At 44.5% G+C, this 17,327-nt stretch overlaps 2 protein-coding genes across 10 annotated transcripts in view; one reads left to right on the forward strand and one right to left on the reverse strand.

Annotated features, from left to right (window-relative positions):
* Positions 1 to 3,420, forward strand: part of CAPN3 (calpain 3) — a 58,164-nt gene extending 54,744 nt beyond the window's left edge. For 4 of the 6 annotated variants that reach the window (XM_025389695.1, XM_025389694.1, XM_025389697.1 and 1 more), the window contains 8 exons: positions 417 to 494; positions 893 to 950; positions 1,035 to 1,099; positions 1,534 to 1,602; positions 1,694 to 1,772; positions 1,990 to 2,106; positions 2,383 to 2,441; positions 2,829 to 3,420. In XM_025389695.1, the coding sequence (XP_025245480.1) occupies positions 417 to 494; positions 893 to 950; positions 1,035 to 1,099; positions 1,534 to 1,602; positions 1,694 to 1,772; positions 1,990 to 2,106; positions 2,383 to 2,441; positions 2,829 to 2,855 (552 nt within the window). In that variant the 3' untranslated portion in view covers positions 2,856 to 3,420. The remainder of the gene's footprint in view (positions 1 to 416; positions 495 to 892; positions 951 to 1,034; positions 1,100 to 1,533; positions 1,603 to 1,693; positions 1,773 to 1,989; positions 2,107 to 2,382; positions 2,442 to 2,828) is intronic. The other 2 variants (XM_025389693.1, XM_025389699.1) reach the window with 2 other exon arrangements.
* A 502-nt stretch (positions 3,421 to 3,922) lies between these two features.
* ZNF106 (zinc finger protein 106) overlaps positions 3,923 to 17,327 on the reverse strand; it is an 81,666-nt gene continuing 68,261 nt past the window's right edge. For 2 of the 4 annotated variants that reach the window (XM_025389683.1, XM_025389682.1), the window contains exons 16-22: positions 15,330 to 15,521; positions 14,493 to 14,555; positions 12,964 to 13,083; positions 12,389 to 12,460; positions 11,551 to 11,622; positions 8,911 to 9,057; positions 3,923 to 8,464 (exon numbers count right to left, since the gene is read on the reverse strand). In XM_025389683.1, the coding sequence (XP_025245468.1) occupies positions 8,408 to 8,464; positions 8,911 to 9,057; positions 11,551 to 11,622; positions 12,389 to 12,460; positions 12,964 to 13,083; positions 14,493 to 14,555; positions 15,330 to 15,521 (723 nt within the window). In that variant the 3' untranslated portion in view covers positions 3,923 to 8,407. The remainder of the gene's footprint in view (positions 8,465 to 8,910; positions 9,058 to 11,550; positions 11,623 to 12,388; positions 12,461 to 12,963; positions 13,084 to 14,492; positions 14,556 to 15,329; positions 15,522 to 17,327) is intronic. The other 2 variants (XM_025389684.1, XM_025389685.1) reach the window with 1 other exon arrangement.

Raw genomic sequence — 17,327 nt, forward strand, 5'->3', positions numbered from 1 at the left:
GGGGCCTAGGGGAGGTTCTCTGAGGACTTGGCCTTGACGACAGAGTGGCTGGAGGAATCAGAACAGTCAGACCTTTGACCTGCGGGCACCTTTGTTTGGAATGGTTGGGCCTGGGATGGTGGAGGCGGCTCTTGTGGGTGGGGACTGGGGTGGTGGGGAGGAGGCTGTCTGTGTCTGCATGGCCGCCACATCTCCTTTGGCTGGGGGCGTCAGGGCTGGAGAGGTGTGGAGTGAGGTGTCACTGAGGCCTCGATGCATCTCACTGCAGCTCACCGGTCTGCATTTGCCCCTGTCCCAGCTCCTGCTGTCACCTCTGGCCGTTTTAGACACTTGGCTCCCTTGGCCCAGAGGAGCTTGTCCCTCAGGCCTGTGCACCTCTGACCCCTGTGAACCAGTTTTCCTTTGTGCCTCCACAGCCACAGCCTGGCAGCTCTGACCAGGAAAGTGAGGAACAGCAACAATTCCGGAACATTTTCAAGCAGATAGCAGGAGACGTGAGTACCTCCAAGCCCAGGACGCCCACAGGTGCTGCTTCTCTCCTGGATTAACTGCTCAGATTACCAATTATTTTGTTACTGTTTGGTAGGGTCATTTTGGACTTCGGTGGAGCCAGGGAATGTGTGTGTGGCACAGAAATCCACAAGTCCTTGAGTTTTGGACTGCCACATCCACTGGTGGGCTCAGAGGCCTTTTTGCTCTGCTCACGGTGGTCCTGATAGCTGGGGTGCAGTATCTGGCCCCCGTCTTCCTCAGAAAAACCCTAGCTTCCCATGACATAACAGCACCGACAGGGATTTCACAAACACGGCCAGCTGGAATTTGTTTTACAAAGCGTCTGCGCCAGGAGCTGCTGTACTCCTGAACCATGACCCTCCTCTCCCTTCCTCCTCAGGACATGGAAATCTGTGCAGATGAGCTCAAGAAGGTCCTTAACACAGTCGTGAACAAACGTGAGTTGCTCAAACCAAATGTAGGGGGTGGGTGGGGAGTCCCATTGTCTCGAAGCACCTTCTCACTCTTCTCCATCCCCCCAGACAAGGACCTGAAGACACACGGGTTCACACTGGAGTCCTGCCGTAGCATGATTGCGCTCATGGATGTATCCTTCCTGCCGCCCCTTCCCGACCCTCTGTCATCAGCCCACGGGGGCCAAGGCACCATACAGGGTGCCCAGTCAGGCAAAGGGCCCTAATTTGTGCCCAGGAAAACACTTAATTCAGAACCTGATTCAGAACATCTTGGATACTCCTCTGAAAGGGGTTGTTAGAGGCTGAAGGGGAGGACGTTGGGTTGTAACTGCCCTAACCCCTGTGCTTCTCTCAGGCCTGGGATCCTGCCCAAGCAAAAGTGGCCCTTAGGAGATCGGCTCCCTGGGTTACAGAGTAGGTGCAATCTCTGACTGGTGGCGGAGTGGAGGGGAGGGTTAAATACCACAACAGGGTTAGGACAGCCCAGGCAGAGTCTTCTAGACCCTCCCTCCAAATCCAGGGGGATTTTGCTATGTGCTGTGTAGCCCTGACCTCCCTCCTCCAGACAGATGGCTCTGGGAAGCTCAACCTGCAAGAGTTCCACCACCTCTGGAACAAGATTAAGGCCTGGCAGGTGGGAAGAGAAAATGAAGTGTGGGAGTGAAGAACGGGGTTGATTTGGAGATTCAGTGTGTGACCTCCATCCTCAAATTTTCTATTGCCAGAAAATTTTCAAACACTATGACACAGACCAGTCTGGCACCATTAACAGCTACGAGATGCGAAATGCAGTCAATGACGCAGGTGCTAAGAAGGAAGGGGTGGGAAGGATGTGGACCCGAGGCGGTGGGAGCAGGAATGGGAGGGGACTAGGCTACTAGGACCCCACTAGAGAAAGGAGAGGGAAAGGGCTTCTCATTTTCCTTTCCCAGGTCACAGGGTGGCCGAGAGGCAAGGAAAATAGAAGGCAGGCCCAAGGCCTCCAGCTCCATGTCCCCCTTTAACGTGGTCCCCTCCACAGGATTCCACCTCAACAACCAGCTCTATGACATCATTACCATGCGGTACGCGGACAAACACATGAACATCGACTTCGACAGTTTCATCTGCTGCTTCGTCAGGCTGGAGGGCATGTTCAGTAAGTCGGGGAGAGGGGCTGCCCTCCGCTCTCTTGCAGGGGCAGTTGTGGCAACAGGCATCTCCCCTGATAATCTCCAGTCTGCCCCATCCAGGCGCAACAAGGGCCAAGGCCCTCTTTAGGCCCAGAATGGGATGGCAAAGCTGGTGATTCTCTGCCTGCAGATCTTTGTGCTGATGAGGGACAGCACTGGGCACATGGTCCTCTTTGGGAAGTTACAGTAGTACAGGTAGAGTGCACCTGTAACTGGCCTCTGGCCTGTGCCTTCTTTCACAGGAGCTTTTCATGCATTTGACAAGGATGGAGACGGTATCATCAAACTCAACGTTCTGGAGGTAAAGCATAGGTACAGCATATTCCCCCTGCACATTAAAACGCAAGGTGAGGGTCAGCAAGGCAGACTGGACCCACGGTGTGCTCATTTCCACACAGTGGTGGAGGGAGGGGATAGGAACAGAACGTGGAGGGAGGCTCAGCGGGCTCACAGGACACATGCACTTGAGGCCTAAAGGGACCTCTGCCCCCCCAGTCACTCGATGCTGGAAAACATGCACCTTCTTAGGGAAGATCTAGGAGAAAGGAAACAGTAAGCCACTGCTTCTTGGAAAATCTTCCAGAGGTCTGACCTACTGGGACTGTTCCCTTTCCTCTTGCCCGTAAGATTCCTGGGGCGCGGGGTCACTCTTTTCTGATCTATGTTCTGATCTTGGGACTTCTTTCAGTGGCTGCAGCTCACCATGTATGCCTGAACCAGGCTGGCCTCATCCAAAGCCACGCAGGATCACTCAGGATTTCTGTCTCGCCCTCTATTTCCAAAGCCACGTACCTCAAAGGACCCAGCAGCTGCACCCCTGCAGTCCTCCAGGCACCTCATCAGTCCTGTTCCTCCTCCATTTTACCCCCTCCTCATCCCTGACCAGTCATGCCTAGCCTGGCCCTTTAGTAAAGCAGTGAGGTAGGAAGAACAAGCCCTTGTCTCTCTGCCGTGTGGAGGAAAGTGCCTGCCTCTGGTCCGAGCCGCCTTGGTTCTGAAGCGAGTGCTCCTGCTAACCTTGCTCCAGGCTGTCTGCAGAAGCACCTGCTGGTGGCACTCAGCACCCCCTTGTGCTAGAGCCCTCCATCATCTTCACGCTCTCCCACCATGGACCAGGAACCAAACCAGCACTGGGTTCTGCCTGGTTATTTCAGGAGAGGCCTGCTGTGGGGTAAACTCACTCAGTGGAATAGGGCTGGTTACTTTGGGCTGTCCGACTCGTAAGTTTGGCTGCATTTTAAAAAAAGCTGATCTAAATAAAGGCATGTGTATGGCTGGTCCCCTTGTGTTTTGTTGTCTCACATTTAGATATCAGCCATAGCATGACTGAATGGCTTCCAATTCTACACTCACCTATGACCTAGAAGAGAACAATGAAAAACATACACAAAAAATCTTGAACCCCCCCTTTAATCATGCCTATTGCTATTTCTTGAGCATAGGAATTGCTCAGATACTTTCCAAGACATAAAAGGAAGGCAGAGGAATAGTTGTTACTGTAAAAGATATCAAGAATAAATGGGTTATGTACAACAGGAGGGGCCAGTTACCTGAATGTAATGGAGTGGAGATTGAGCTATCCTAGCTCCTCTGTTCACTAACTGGCCTGTCGTGTGACCGTGGACAAAACCCTGAACGCAGCAGTTTGCTAAACTTACCTGGACCATGGCCTGTGGCATATCTACAGGCATCCTGTGTTTTCCACCCAGTTTCCTTCTTCCTCGCTAAGCCAACGTGGAAAGGGCTGACCATGAATATGCAGACAAGGTAACGAAAGTAAACTGTCAGTTAGTAAAAGTACTTTATTTTCCTCTTGTATTTGCTTTATATCTTGCTTTACAAAGTTATGAAGTTCACAGCTTTATACCAAAATGTAAGAAGGCTATTTGCTTATAAACATTTTTGCAGTCATCTGATTTCATTCTTGTAATCCATATTCAATATTAAAAAAATCAGAAACCAAGGGTGCTGGAGCAGCTCTAGGGCATATATTTCTCTTAAATAGGAGAAAGATTTTCAACAGCTTTTCCTCCTTGACACGCTCCTCTCCCAGTTTATTTGGGTCACTACCTTGAGTTTAGAGTGAATCTGGGAAATTTAGTCACCAGGTAACCCAGCAGGGCTGTACACTTGGGCTTGGAGGAGGTGAGGTTAGAGGTTACTGTCTAACACAGTAGGTCTGGTTTCTATGAGGAGCTCACATCCACTTGCATAGGGAACTCAGTCTATCCCAAATCATCTCCACCACAACTTCTATTCCCGTCTGTGAGACCGCTTCTCTTAAACCCGAGGAACCTGATGATTTGGGGGCAGGAATAAAACCATTATTTTATAAATGTGGCAGGTATGGCCTTCATAATTCTAGAAGCTCCCGTTTAGGTAACAGAAACAAAATTGAGAAGCAAGCATAAACTGCAGTTATTTGAGCAAACCAGAGCATATGTGCTGTTCAAATCCCACTTTACAATATACTTCAATCTCACCTCCAATGAATTCTCTTCCATAAAATACACCATTCCACTAAGTATATACCTACTCCCACCAAATCATTCACATGCCTCATCACTAAAGTTGTCCATTGTATAATCTACCAGAAAAAAGACAAAATAAAACCTGTGGCAAGCAAATAATCACTTAAACAGTAATAATATTGCCTCTAAATTAAAGGTAAGTCAGGAGCTGAACACTCAACTGTTAACTCTTCTGGGGAAGAAAAAAGTTTTTCCCACAAAAGCAAGAGTGCAGTAGTAAGTAATGACTTGCTCTCAAATTCAAGTAACATCAGGTCAAGATAACCTTTGCTGTTAAGAGTTTTGTTTGCATTGTGTGGAATTGCTTTATAAACTGAGTAGAGAGGTATGCCAAAATTATTTTTAACCTAATTAAAAACTCTCACATAAAACTTGAAGTGACATATTTCATCAGAACAAACTGCCATTTTAACACTAGCATAGGTACACAAAAGGATTTATACTATGGTTTTCTTGGCTTTAAGCCATTAGAAGTAGGCAAAAGCAACCAAGAATAACATTCTAAAAGTGGTTCCAACTACTTTAAAGACATCAATCAGTTTTTGTCAGGTCACTTAATGGTTTCCTTCCTTCACAAAGCTACTAAATGCCAGAGTCAACAAAGATCCCTGAGCCACAGCTCTTCTCTGAGGGGAAACAGGGTTATAATAAGTCACGACATTGTGGAAGACATTAAAAAAAGAAGGCAAAGTTCTGCATAATTTTCAAGACACTTGTAAGTAGTAACACACAACCATAAGCAGCCAAAATGCTTATGGTCCCTTTATTTCTTAACAGAGGGCTAGAACGGTTCATTTTGGGTAACATGCTAATCTGGTGTTAAAAGAATTTCATGTGTTCTTGAAACATCATTATTACTGCCACTGCTTCAAAAAAAGCCTTCGTGAAATGAAGAAAAATATGACAAGTACAGGTTCCCACGCGTACACATGCACACAAAGGAACCTGCACACTTGCACATACACAGGCAGATACAGACACACAGTTCCACCAAAGCGAAATCCAAATCGGAGTTCTTACTGATTCTACCAGTCTGTAATACTCTCAGAAGTTCCCCACAACTGCCCGACACCTCACCTAGCCTCTTCCTGCTGCACAAAGGCTCCTCCACTCTCATCTTTTCGACACATCCTCAGGCAGGGCAGAAGGGCACTATGCCGCAGAGCATTCGAGGCTCTCTCAGCACACAGCCAGCCAGCATGAAAATGCGGCTTCACTACAGCCCAGAGAAAAGGGCCAGGTTTAGTCATCGATCCAAATGCATCTTCCCGGGAAACGACCATTCCCAAACACACAGAACAGCTTGGCTTCTCTGGATATCCTTATAGGAAACAGGGGTGAGAGGTGGGAAAAGCTTCTTAATCTCACACAGAAACAGCACGAATATTTAACACATTTTTTGCAACAAGATCTTCTCTGTTCTCCATTAAGCATCACATAAATTTCACTAGTGTGGTTAACAAAATGGCTTTCCCCAAGGACAGAAGTCAAGAGCTTGTGGGGGCATTTATTATCTAGTACTAGGCCATTCATTATCTCCTAGATTAACCTTTTTTTCTTTTTTGAGGTGGAGTTTCACTCTGTTGCCCAGGCTGGAGTGCAGTGGTAGGATCTTGGCTCACTGCAACTTCTACCTCCCAGGTTCAAGTGATTCTCCTGTCTCAGCCTCCCAAGTAGCTGAGACTACAGGCACACGCCACCACACCCAGCTAACTTTTGTATTTTTAGTAGAGACTGGGTTTCACCATGTTGGCCAGGCTGGTCTCAAACGCCTGACCTTGAGTGATCCACCCACCTCGGCCTCCCAAAGTGCTAGGATTACAGGCATGAACCACCAAGCCCAGCCTTCTAGATTAATTCTTAACATTTTTTGGATCAACTAAGAACCACTGGAGCCTTTTCTGGAAAAAAGAACACATACTCAGTCTCACACACAATTTCTGGGGGTTCACAGACCCTCTTGAAGCCTATCCATGAACCCCCTGGTGAAGTCCCCCTGCCCGATAGCCTGAGGGAACACATGTGAGTAGATGTGTGTGCACTAATAGGGGCGAAGACAGACCTGGATGCTCTGCAATCCCAGAGAGCATGTCCCAAAGCTTGGTATGTGGCCCTGGGCTCCTCCCCCTTATTTTCTCTCTCTGAAGAAGCTTTCTGAGGTTTTTTGTTTTTTTTTTTTTTTTGAGATGGAGTCTCACTCTGTCACCCAGGCTGGAGTGCAGTAGCGCAATCTCGGCTCACTACAATCTCCGCCTCCCGGGTTCAAGCGATTCTCCTGCCTCAGCCTCCTGAGCAGCTGGGATTACAAGCACACACCACCACGCCCAGCTTATTTTTGTATTTTTAGTAGAAATGGGGTTTTGCCATGTTGGCCAGGCTGGTCTCCAACTCCTAACCTCAGGTGATCTGCCTGCCTCAGCCTCCCAAAGTGCTGGGATTACAGGCATGAGCCACCACGCCTGGCCACTTTCTGAGTTTTGAGGATCCAGAAACAAAAGGCTGGAAAGCAACACTTCTACAGGTTTACTGATGAGTCTGGAGAAAATCCAAAAACAAAGCCCCACTGAGGGTTTGTGAATTTGGCTGTTCTCAGTGGCCAGGCAGAGTCTCTGCTCCACTCTTCTTTCCCACCTAGCAGGGAAGTGAAGGCAAAGAACTGTCTCAGAAACAAGTCTCTAGGAAGTCTGCTTGAGGTCCTAAAAACCGTATTCAGATGCTTTATTCTAACCCCTTCTCCCCCACCATCTTGGGTGCTGCAGAGGGGTGGAAAACACCCATGAGCCCAGAGGAATACTGGATGGCTGCCATCAGTCTAGGCACAGCCATATAGTGGGAGAGATGGAGGCTGGCAACTGAACAAACCAAAAAGGGTTCAAACCGACATTAGGCTTGCAGGATCAGACGCTAGAAAGGAAGATAAAGGTACACCTCCAGCTGCAACAGCCTGACAGGATCTGTGGCAGGTAGTGCCCAGTTCAACAGCAAACGTAAAGGTAGACATTAGGTCTACGCACTGCCTCACACTGAGCTTTCTATCCACATTTACAGAGGTTTGCTAGGAAGTGGTGTTGTAAGGACTTGTCACCATGTGATTTGCTTTCTGAATTCCTAAAATATGGTCAGCAGAGCAGCCACTGTTTGTCAAAAATCTACTGTGTCCTTTAGCACTTAAAGCCAGCTCTGTCCATCTATGAAGCAAGAAAACAGGGACACACACTGCACATAATTGTTAAGAAAGAAAACTATTTGCTTCCAATTTGAATACCCAGCTATTACAAATAGAGAAATTAAAACTGATCCCGAACGTCTAGCACTTAAACAAATTTGTACTTAAAAGCCTGACTATAGGTTTAAACCATCATAAGAACATAAACTAAACATTGCAAACTGAAGTCAATAAAATATACATATGATTAGGGTCAAACTGGGTAACCAATTAGGATCTGTATCTTTAATAAACACCTGGAGAACGCAAGTAGCATAAATCACTATATGCCATGCTGTCCCAGAGGAGTGTGGTTCCCTAACATCTGTCTAAATCTATTTAAAACCTCCAGCACGAACTTAAAGAGTAATCTATCATCCCAAAGAGCTGCCCAGACTTATGCTAGAGGCCTGGCTAGTAACCGCTTTCTCCTTCCTTGCTTCACCAAGGAAGGGAAGAGAGTGGCCTGTGTGGGGGGCTGATGTGAAAACAGTTCAACTAATAACTTCCCAACGTGGGAGGCAAACAACTTCATGAATCAATTTTGCTGTCATCTTCAGCATGTCGTTCAATATGTCCTGCAGCATCCTAGGAATGAAGGGAAAAGGACCCATGAGAGAGAAGTTGAGAGTAAGACAGGAGAAAGTCAAAGCCAAGGAAAGCCGCGTGGGTCCATTCCACCTAGGATCCAGACGGGAAAGGCAGTCAGGAGCCAGCACTTGGCTAACTTACATGAAAGCGTGTACTTAAAGGTGAGCTGTTGTCTCAGCACAAGAGCACTGTAATAAATCTCCAGGTTCAGTTACTGGATTTGAAACATTTGAAAATGTTCTCTAGGCCCTTTCTCAAAAATGACCTAATTCTTCATTTGAAACTTCACTAAGCTACCCCCCAAATCTCTGAATCATAAAAAGAAAAACCATAGGCCCTCCCTATATATGGCAATTCTCAATAATAAAACAAAAAAGGTTTTCTAGCCCCTGCTCTGAGCAGTCTACTGAATCCCAGGCGAACCTCAAGTCCCACTAATGTACCTGTTTGGATCCTTTCCTAGCAGTGAAAAAAGCATCGCAGTTCTTCCAGCGACATTTCAGAGTCTGGAAGTTGGGATTAGTGTGGTCGGTCAGCAAGTGTTGTTTTAAATGATCTACAACGCCGAATATCAGAGAGCAGCCATGCCACTGGAGAGAAAGAAAATGAGGGGACTCGGTGAAAAAGGGTGCAGTGAACGTGAATCAGAACAGCCCCCACCTGGATCCCATAGGCACTATGGAAGCAAAAAGCCAGCCCCTTATTTTAAATTTATTCTTGGCTAGAAAAGACAACAAAGCCAAGGCGACCAAAATATCAGCATAATGAGGAACCTTGAAAAGACTGGAAAAATCTTTTGCTATTTTGATATTTTGAGAGGGCAAAGCACTAACATAGCAATTACAACTTCTTAAATCAGAAAAAGGTCAGCAAATATTTATGGATAAATTACCATAAAATTCTGTTGAAACTGTATTTTTTATGTTGCCATCATAAAATTGAGTTTCTTTCTTAGTTTATTCAACACAAAAGACAAATACCTTTCCTATTGTACCAAAAGGGCTTTTCTTTTTTTTTTTTTTCTTGAGATGCAGTTTCACTCTTGTCACCCAGGCTAGAGTGCGGTGGCGCGATCTCGGCTCACTGCAACCTCTGCCCCCCAGGTTCAAGCAGTTCTCCTGCCTCAGCCTCCCAAGTAGCTGGGATTACAGGTGTGCACCACCACACCCAGTTAATTTTGTATTTTTTTTTTTTTTTAGTAAAGACAGGGTTTCACCATGTTGGTCAGGCTGGTCTCAAACTCCCAACCTCAAGTGATCTGCCCACCTTGGCCTCCCAAAGTGCTGGGATTATAGGCGTGAGCCACTACGCCCGGCCCGAAAGGGCTATTTTTAACAATTCTAAGAACTACTGAATGTAAACGTGAAAATAAAAATGTCTGATAAAGAAAACTACATTTGTGGAAATATTTATTGCAGAATACTGTGTTTGCCATGGAAGCCTGACTTTACTCACAGCCTTTATCACTTGAATCTCAATCTTACGATTACCTACTTATTTTTTTAAGCTATAATTTTACTTATAAATGTAGCTTAATTTCATGTATTAGAAAGCACAAGCCAGTGTCTTATGCTTCCCAAGTGGTGGCTCAGTGAGAGGTGGCACTTTGAGAGGCCGAGGTGGGTGGTTTACTTCAGCCCAGGAGTTCAAGACCAGCCTGGGCAACACAGTGAGACCCTGTCCCTACAGAAAAAAAAAAGAAAAAATACGGGCTGGACGCGAGTTCAAGACCAGCCTGGCCAACATGGTGAAACCCTGTCTGTACTAAAAATACAAAAATTAGCTGGGTGTGGTGGCGGGCGCCTGTGTTCCCAGCTACTTGGGAGGCTGAGGCAGGAGAATCGCTTGAACTCCGGAGGTGGAGGTTGCAGTGAGCTGAGATCATGCCACTGCATTCCAGCTTGGCAACAGAAGATTCTGTCTCAAAAAAAAAAAAAAAAAAAAAAAAAGGGGGAATGCAAAGTTAAGTTTCTCCTCTGTCAGTACTACTCCATCCTTCTCTCTATAAAGTCAGAGGTATCTTTCCCATTTCTCTCTATAGATTAACTCTATTTGTGTACTCTGCATCCTGTCGTTCAGTAGTGCCTCCTTATCCATGGTTTTACTTTCTGAGGTTTTAGTTACCTGTGGTTAACTGATCTTCAAAAATATTAATTGGAAAATTTCCAAAATAAACGATTCTTGAGTTTTAAATTACACACTATTCTGAGCAGTGTGATGAAATCTCCCGCCATCCCACTGCATCTCACCCCTTTGTCCAACATATCTACACTGTGAATTGTCCCTTTGTCCAACATATCTACGCTGTGAATTGTCCCTTTGTCCAACATATCTACACTATATTGGCTACTGCCTGTTAGTCACTTAGCCCTCTTGATTACCACATCAAAAAAACATTGACCATATCCCCCTTGGATTAAGAGGAACTGTACTAGATTTTGCTTGCCTTCACTGAGAAAATTAAAAAGCAAAGATAGTAATGTGTAGAGAGCTGAAAAGTCACTAGGCTGTGGACAAGTGTAAAGTCGAATTTTAAAATGGAGAGTGTCAAGTTCATGCCATCAATGCTGAAAAGGATCTTAGGGTTTTAGGGAAAAGCTACCATTGTTAGAACTGACCAAAAAAAATTAAGGCTTATAAGAAATAGTGTGAAAATTTTAAGGGTTAATCATCAGCCCTCACTCCAAAATAAAAATCACACAATTCAGCCTGATGAACTAAGGTTTGGAACTTACAAGACCTTAAACTGTTTTTTTTTGCCTATTCCTCAAAAACCAATGAGGACACAAACCAAACCGTTAATACTAGTAATCTCTGATGAGCGGGAGTAGAAGGGATAGTACCATTACCAAAATAAGCACTTCCACTTTTTATTTCATATATTGCTGTACTGTTGCTTTCTAAGCATGTATTGATTTTATGATAAACAAAACCACCACCTAGGAGACAGCCTGTGATCTACAGTGTAAGGCATAAAGTAGATGCTAAAATATAAAATGCTACACTGATGCTAATGAACATCAATTAGTCTAGGGTGAAGCAACCTCTCCAAGTCCAGTGACAAGAAGAGTTTCACTCCTTACCCAACAGCGGTAATTCTGCATCAGATTAAGCCTCACGGCCTGAATACTGCCATCATAACAGCCAGTGTAAATCTGGAGAAAGACAGGTTTATAGTGTCAGACCAAAATACATACAAACTACAAAACACCCTCAAAACAAGTCACAAGCTCCTTGAAGCAGCTACAAGAAAACAAAAACCTAAATCAAAACCAGCTCCAGAGTAGTAGAATGGGAAAGTAGTTTCCAGATCTTCCAGTCTAGGTATTTTGCAGCTGTGCTCCTTAGAAAGCCACTCGGGACGAGGGCAGAGAGGAGTGGCAGGCCTCAGAGGCACCCACTTGGCCTTTCTACTTTAACTGGGGTAGCCCTGGTTTCTATTGGGTGCTCTGTTAGGCACCTGCATTTCACTGGAAAAGAAAGGATTCTACCACTCAGAGTCTGAAAAACATCCATAACTTAAAAGTAAAAAAAAAAAAAGGCTTAGCAGGGTTATGTGAGTTGGTTTCTACTTTTAGATCTGCTGTAGCCATACCACACTGGCCAAATCTCCTGACTCCATTCCAGTGTTCTATTCAGATCACGTCTCTGGAAAAGGCACCACTCAGTTTTTTGAAGCATCTTGAATTTACCTTCTATTTAACTGTAGTTGATACTACCATTTTTATTGTAATAATTTTGGCTGTTAATAGACAATGGAATGTTCAACACTGTCCCCTGGTTACTTCCCTATTATGCCAAGAGATGGGAAGGTACTTAACAATGAGGCATATCAGAAGCAGATGTCACTTTTGGAAGTGACAAGAATTTTTTAGCAAACACGTTCAAAAGCAAATATCTGACATGACAAATAACACTTACCATGCTTTTATGGATGGTCATACACATAATCATGTCTTTGTGTCCTCCATAAACTTGTAATCGATCATGAGACTTAGGCAGAAGAAAAAAAAAAAAGAAAGAATTAAAGTTATTTATACCTTGCGTTTAATAAGTACAGTCCCTAAAGGCCTTTGGCAGGTTTAAAACCACACCTGAGGTGCTAAGTGGAAGCACTAGTAGCATTCTAACAGAAATATAACCTAATGACAATTTTTCTTTTACGTTCTACTATACAAGGAGGGAGCTGGTAATTAGAAGTAATAAAATCAATTTTGTTAGAATCAGAGTTTCAAACTTGAAATTGCACACAAGGAGAACTATAAATTAACTAGAACTAGAAATTAAGTTTTGACACCCATGAGCCAGATCAAGTGTCTCAGAGCAGTTTCTGAAAGTTGCAGTCCACAGGCCAGCTTCTTTATAATTATCTAGAAAGCTCATGAAAACGCAGATTCCTGGGTTCCATCCCACCTTACTGTATCAAAAATCAACACTAAACTCAAATAGACAATCTCCCCAAATCATTCAAGCAAAATACTCAATCTAAATTCTACCTGTAATTCATAGACACGAACAAATTTATCCAGGCAAGCAGTCACCATCACTTTTCCTAGGATATTCACCACAGTCACTGCGTGATTGTGACCTTTATAGATCCGCACGAGCTCACCAGTCTGTCAGAAGAGAAGTAAGCGTCACCAGACTGACTTTCGAGACTCCTTCCTGGTTATAATTCTGTAATTCTAAGAGGCATAATTCTGAGAATACTGTACACGTACAATTAATACAATTAATAGCATTAACTGTACAAATAGTATTAATAGTATTAACTTTAACAGCAGAAGTATTCCACAATCATTTATTACATATACAAAATATATGGATTGTATCCTGATGGAAAGACTCTAATGTCATGGAAAGAAAGCGGCCAAAACTCTACCTGTATTTACAGCCTTCCAAGTACTTTTACTTTTTTCATTTCACTGGATCTAGACCGCAAGTCTATCAGTTGGGAATTATTATTCTGAGGTTACAGACCAGGAACTGAGCTTCAAATTATTATTCTGAGGTTATAGACCAGGAACGTAGCTGCCTCTATGACCTGAGAACACTCTCTCAGCTATTTCTGTTGTTCATTTTTTTAAGAGACAGGGTCTCACAGGCTGGGTGCAGTGGCTCACGCCTATAATTCCAACACTTTGGGAGGCCGAGGTGGGCAGATCACTTGAGCTCAGGAGTTCAAGACCAGCCTGGGCAAAAGACCCCATCTCTACAAAAAAATATGAAAAAATTAGCCAGGCATGGAGGCTCACACCCTTAGTCCCAGCTACCTGGGGGGCTGAGGTGGGAGGATCCCTTGAGCTTAGGAGGTTGAGGCTGCAGTGAGTCAAGAACGCACCACTGCACTCCAGCCTGGGTGACAAAGTGAGATCCCCATCTCAAAAAAAAAAAAAAAAAAAAAGATAAAAAGAAAAAGAAATGGGGTCTCACTTGGTCACCCAGGCTGGAGTGTGGTGGTGCGATCATACCTCACTGCAGCCTTGAACTCCTGGGCCCAAACAATCCTCCCACCTCGGCCTCCTGAGTAGCTAGAATTACAGGACACACTGCCATGCCCAGCTTATTAAAAAAAATTTTTTTAAGAGACAGGGCCACTATTTTGCCTAGGCTAATCTCAAACTCCTGGCCTCAAGTGATCCTCCCGCCTCAGCCTTCTGAGTAGCTGGCATTACCGGTGACAGCCATTGGGCCCAGCTCTCAGCTGTTTTTACTAGTTCTATTTTAACTACATATCATACCCACTTTCTGAAAGCCTCAGCTGTTCCGTTTATTTCAATTTTAAATGGGGCATTCAAACTAAACCTTACATAAACTTTGAGTCTGTCTGTCCACCATTAAAAACGTTGATGAGGCAGAATTTCTAGGTTACACAATATTATCCAAGAGCACATGCATAGGGATGATGACAAATCCCTTCGGTGGATAAAGGGCTTAATTTAAATTGCAAGACGTTTAAGAAAACCATCAAGCTTTAACCATTATTTTATTCAAGGTTTCTTTACACAACACCAACATAGCTTACATGAATGTTGTGGGCATGGACTGACTGATCACTGGAGCCACTGAACACGAGATCATTCACCACCTTAAAGAAAAAAATTCAACATGTCAGATTCTGTACACGGTTCTCAATTTTCTCTACAACTTGTAAAACACATTGGTAAATTCTAATTTCCATCCTATTTTGAGATGAGCACGATGAACTAGGTATAAAAGTTTCTCAGACAAATTTTCTTAGCTGAAACCTATGCCCCCCTACCAAGCATGCTAATTAACTGATAATGTATTATTAGGTTTGTTACCTTTCCAGAATGACTATGAAGCAGCCTAGAAAGGCATTCGAGTATACCCACTCTATAACAAAATACACTCATTGCTTCTCAAAGGAAAGTGCATCACTTGGTGATGTTGGTGTGAAGAAAAGGTTTGCAATCTCCTCGCTCTTTCTGAGGTGGTGTTTCTAAATGATGCGTGAGACAACACGGGAAATGCCATTTAAAACCTTTCTCTGTTTTGTTTTGCTTTGCTTGAGTCAAGGTCTCACTCTGTTGCCCGCGCTGGAGTACAGTGGCACAATCATGGCTCACTGCAGCCTCGATCTTCTGTGCTCAAGTGATCCTCCCACCTCAGCCTCGTGAGTAGTACAGGTGCACACCACAACATCCCACTAACTTTTGTATTTTTTTGGAGAGATGGAGTTTTGCCATGCTGCCCTGGCTGGTCTCGAACTTCTGAGCTCAAGCAATCTCCCTGCCTCGCCCTCCCAAAGTGCTGGGACTACAGACGAGAGTCACCCCGCCTGGCCTCAAAACCCTTCTATTTGTGCCAGACAACTCCTATTCTCTTGCACTGTACTTGCCTTCATGCAAAGAATGGTTTTGCTATGGCCCTCCAGAGTTCTGAGGAGCAGTCCATTCCGGGCGTCACGTACACTAATGGTGCAGTCATAAGACCCCACGACCAGCAGTTTTCGGGCACCTTCCTGAGCTGTGGCAAGACAGCTGACTGCCCGGGGGCCATGGCATTCAAAGATCTCAAGTCGTTTGTTGTTCTGGAAAATAAGCCAAGATTACAGCTAAAAACAACTTAGCTGGAAAACTTCAAAACCAATTAACCAAAATCATTACTTTGGTACAAACTCTCATTTCTGTCACCTGTACTCAAATTTTCATACCTACTCTGCAGCCTTCATGTATCCATCTCTGCTATTTCCCACTCCAACCCTCTTTGCTGAACCTCCCCTATCCCCTGATCTGAGGAGGGCAAACCCTTACATTATAAACTCACTTATAATTTCAACCCACACCATCCCCATCCTAATTAGAAACTGGTTCTCTTTCACCACCTGTGAGTTAATAATAATGAAAGGTGAACCTTTTTTTTTTTTTTTTCCAAACTCTAGTGCATTTTCCCTGACACGGACCCAGGAACTATTTCTGTCATCCAAAATTTAGGCAATCTATGTGTCATGCTGTTTCCAAAAATCTCTACTTAGAATTCCCTTCCTAGGCAATTTCAGTAAGTCTCAAATTCTCCACTTTTTTTTTTTTTTTTTTTTTTTTTTGAGACAGAGTCTCGCTCTGTCGCCCAGGCTGGAGTGCGGTGGCGCCAGCTCAGCTCACTGCAACCTCCGCCTCCTGGGTTCAAGCGATTCTCCTGCCTCAGCCTCCCGAGTAGCTAGGATTACAGGTGCCTGCCACCACACCTGGCTAGCTTTTATATTTTTGTAAAGACAGGGTTTCACCATGTTGGACAGGATGGTCTTGAATTCCTAACCTCAGGTGATCCGCCCGCCTCAGCCTCCCAAAGTGATGGGATTACAGGCGTGAGCCATCATGCCTGGCCTAAATTCTCCTTATTATGATGTTCTTCTGGCACCTGGCTCCATGTCATCTCTGTCATCATTTAGTAGACTATAGAAGCCTAATTATACCAGAGTGGCAGGGTCACATCCTGAATCCCAAAACATTCTTTTATCTCAGATTTTACAATTCTTTCCTTCATCCCCCAACCAACCCTGTTCATTAAGCCTCCCAATTCCACAAAAGTTCTTTAGGTGCATGCCTGGAATAAGGCTTCTAAAAACTAAGCAGCTGATCATTGCTCAGATAGGCTCAATAAAGGCTGGGAGCCTATATTGCTGAGCAATGATTTCAGCCATCTTGAAGTGCTAGGGAGACAGACTGAATGGAGCTCAGGACCCAAAGGTGGACCGGCCCTGGTAAACAGTCCTGGTTTTCTGTTGTGACTCCAGAAGTACTACATTCTAAGAGTATGGACAAACTAGGAAAAAGCCCAGCCCTCATTTTCAAAATTCGCATCTATGCAGAGATTCTCAAATGTCTGTCTCTAGGACCATCTTTCTCCAGGGCTTTTCAATCCTTCAAAGAACTTCTCCATTTGAATTTCTTGTCATCATCTCATCATTTAGCCTCAAGATTGTCTTGCTCCTTACTTCTGTCTACTACTTAAAAAAAAAAGAGAGAGAGACAGGGTCTCACTCTGTCACCCAGGCTTGAGTATAGTGGTGTGATTATAGCTCACTGCAGCCTTGAAGTCCTGGCCCAAGCAATCCTCCTGCCTCAGCTTCCTGAGTAGCTGGGAATACAGGCGTGTGCCACCATACTTAGCTTTTTTTTTTTTAATAGTTAAAAAATTTTTTTTTTTTTTTTTTTTTTTTTTTTTTTTTGAGAAACAGGAGTCTTGCTTTGTTGCTCAGGCTGGTCTCGAACTTCTGGGCTCAAGCAATCCTCCTACCTCAGTCTCCCAAAGTGCTGGGATTATATGCATAAGCCACCATATCCAGCCACTTCTGTCTACTTCTGATAATCTCACAAAAGAGAAGATAATCAGGTAA

This window comes from Theropithecus gelada, chromosome 7a, assembly GCF_003255815.1.
Source record: "Theropithecus gelada isolate Dixy chromosome 7a, Tgel_1.0, whole genome shotgun sequence".
In the NCBI taxonomy this organism is placed as follows: Eukaryota; Metazoa; Chordata; class Mammalia; order Primates; family Cercopithecidae; genus Theropithecus; species Theropithecus gelada.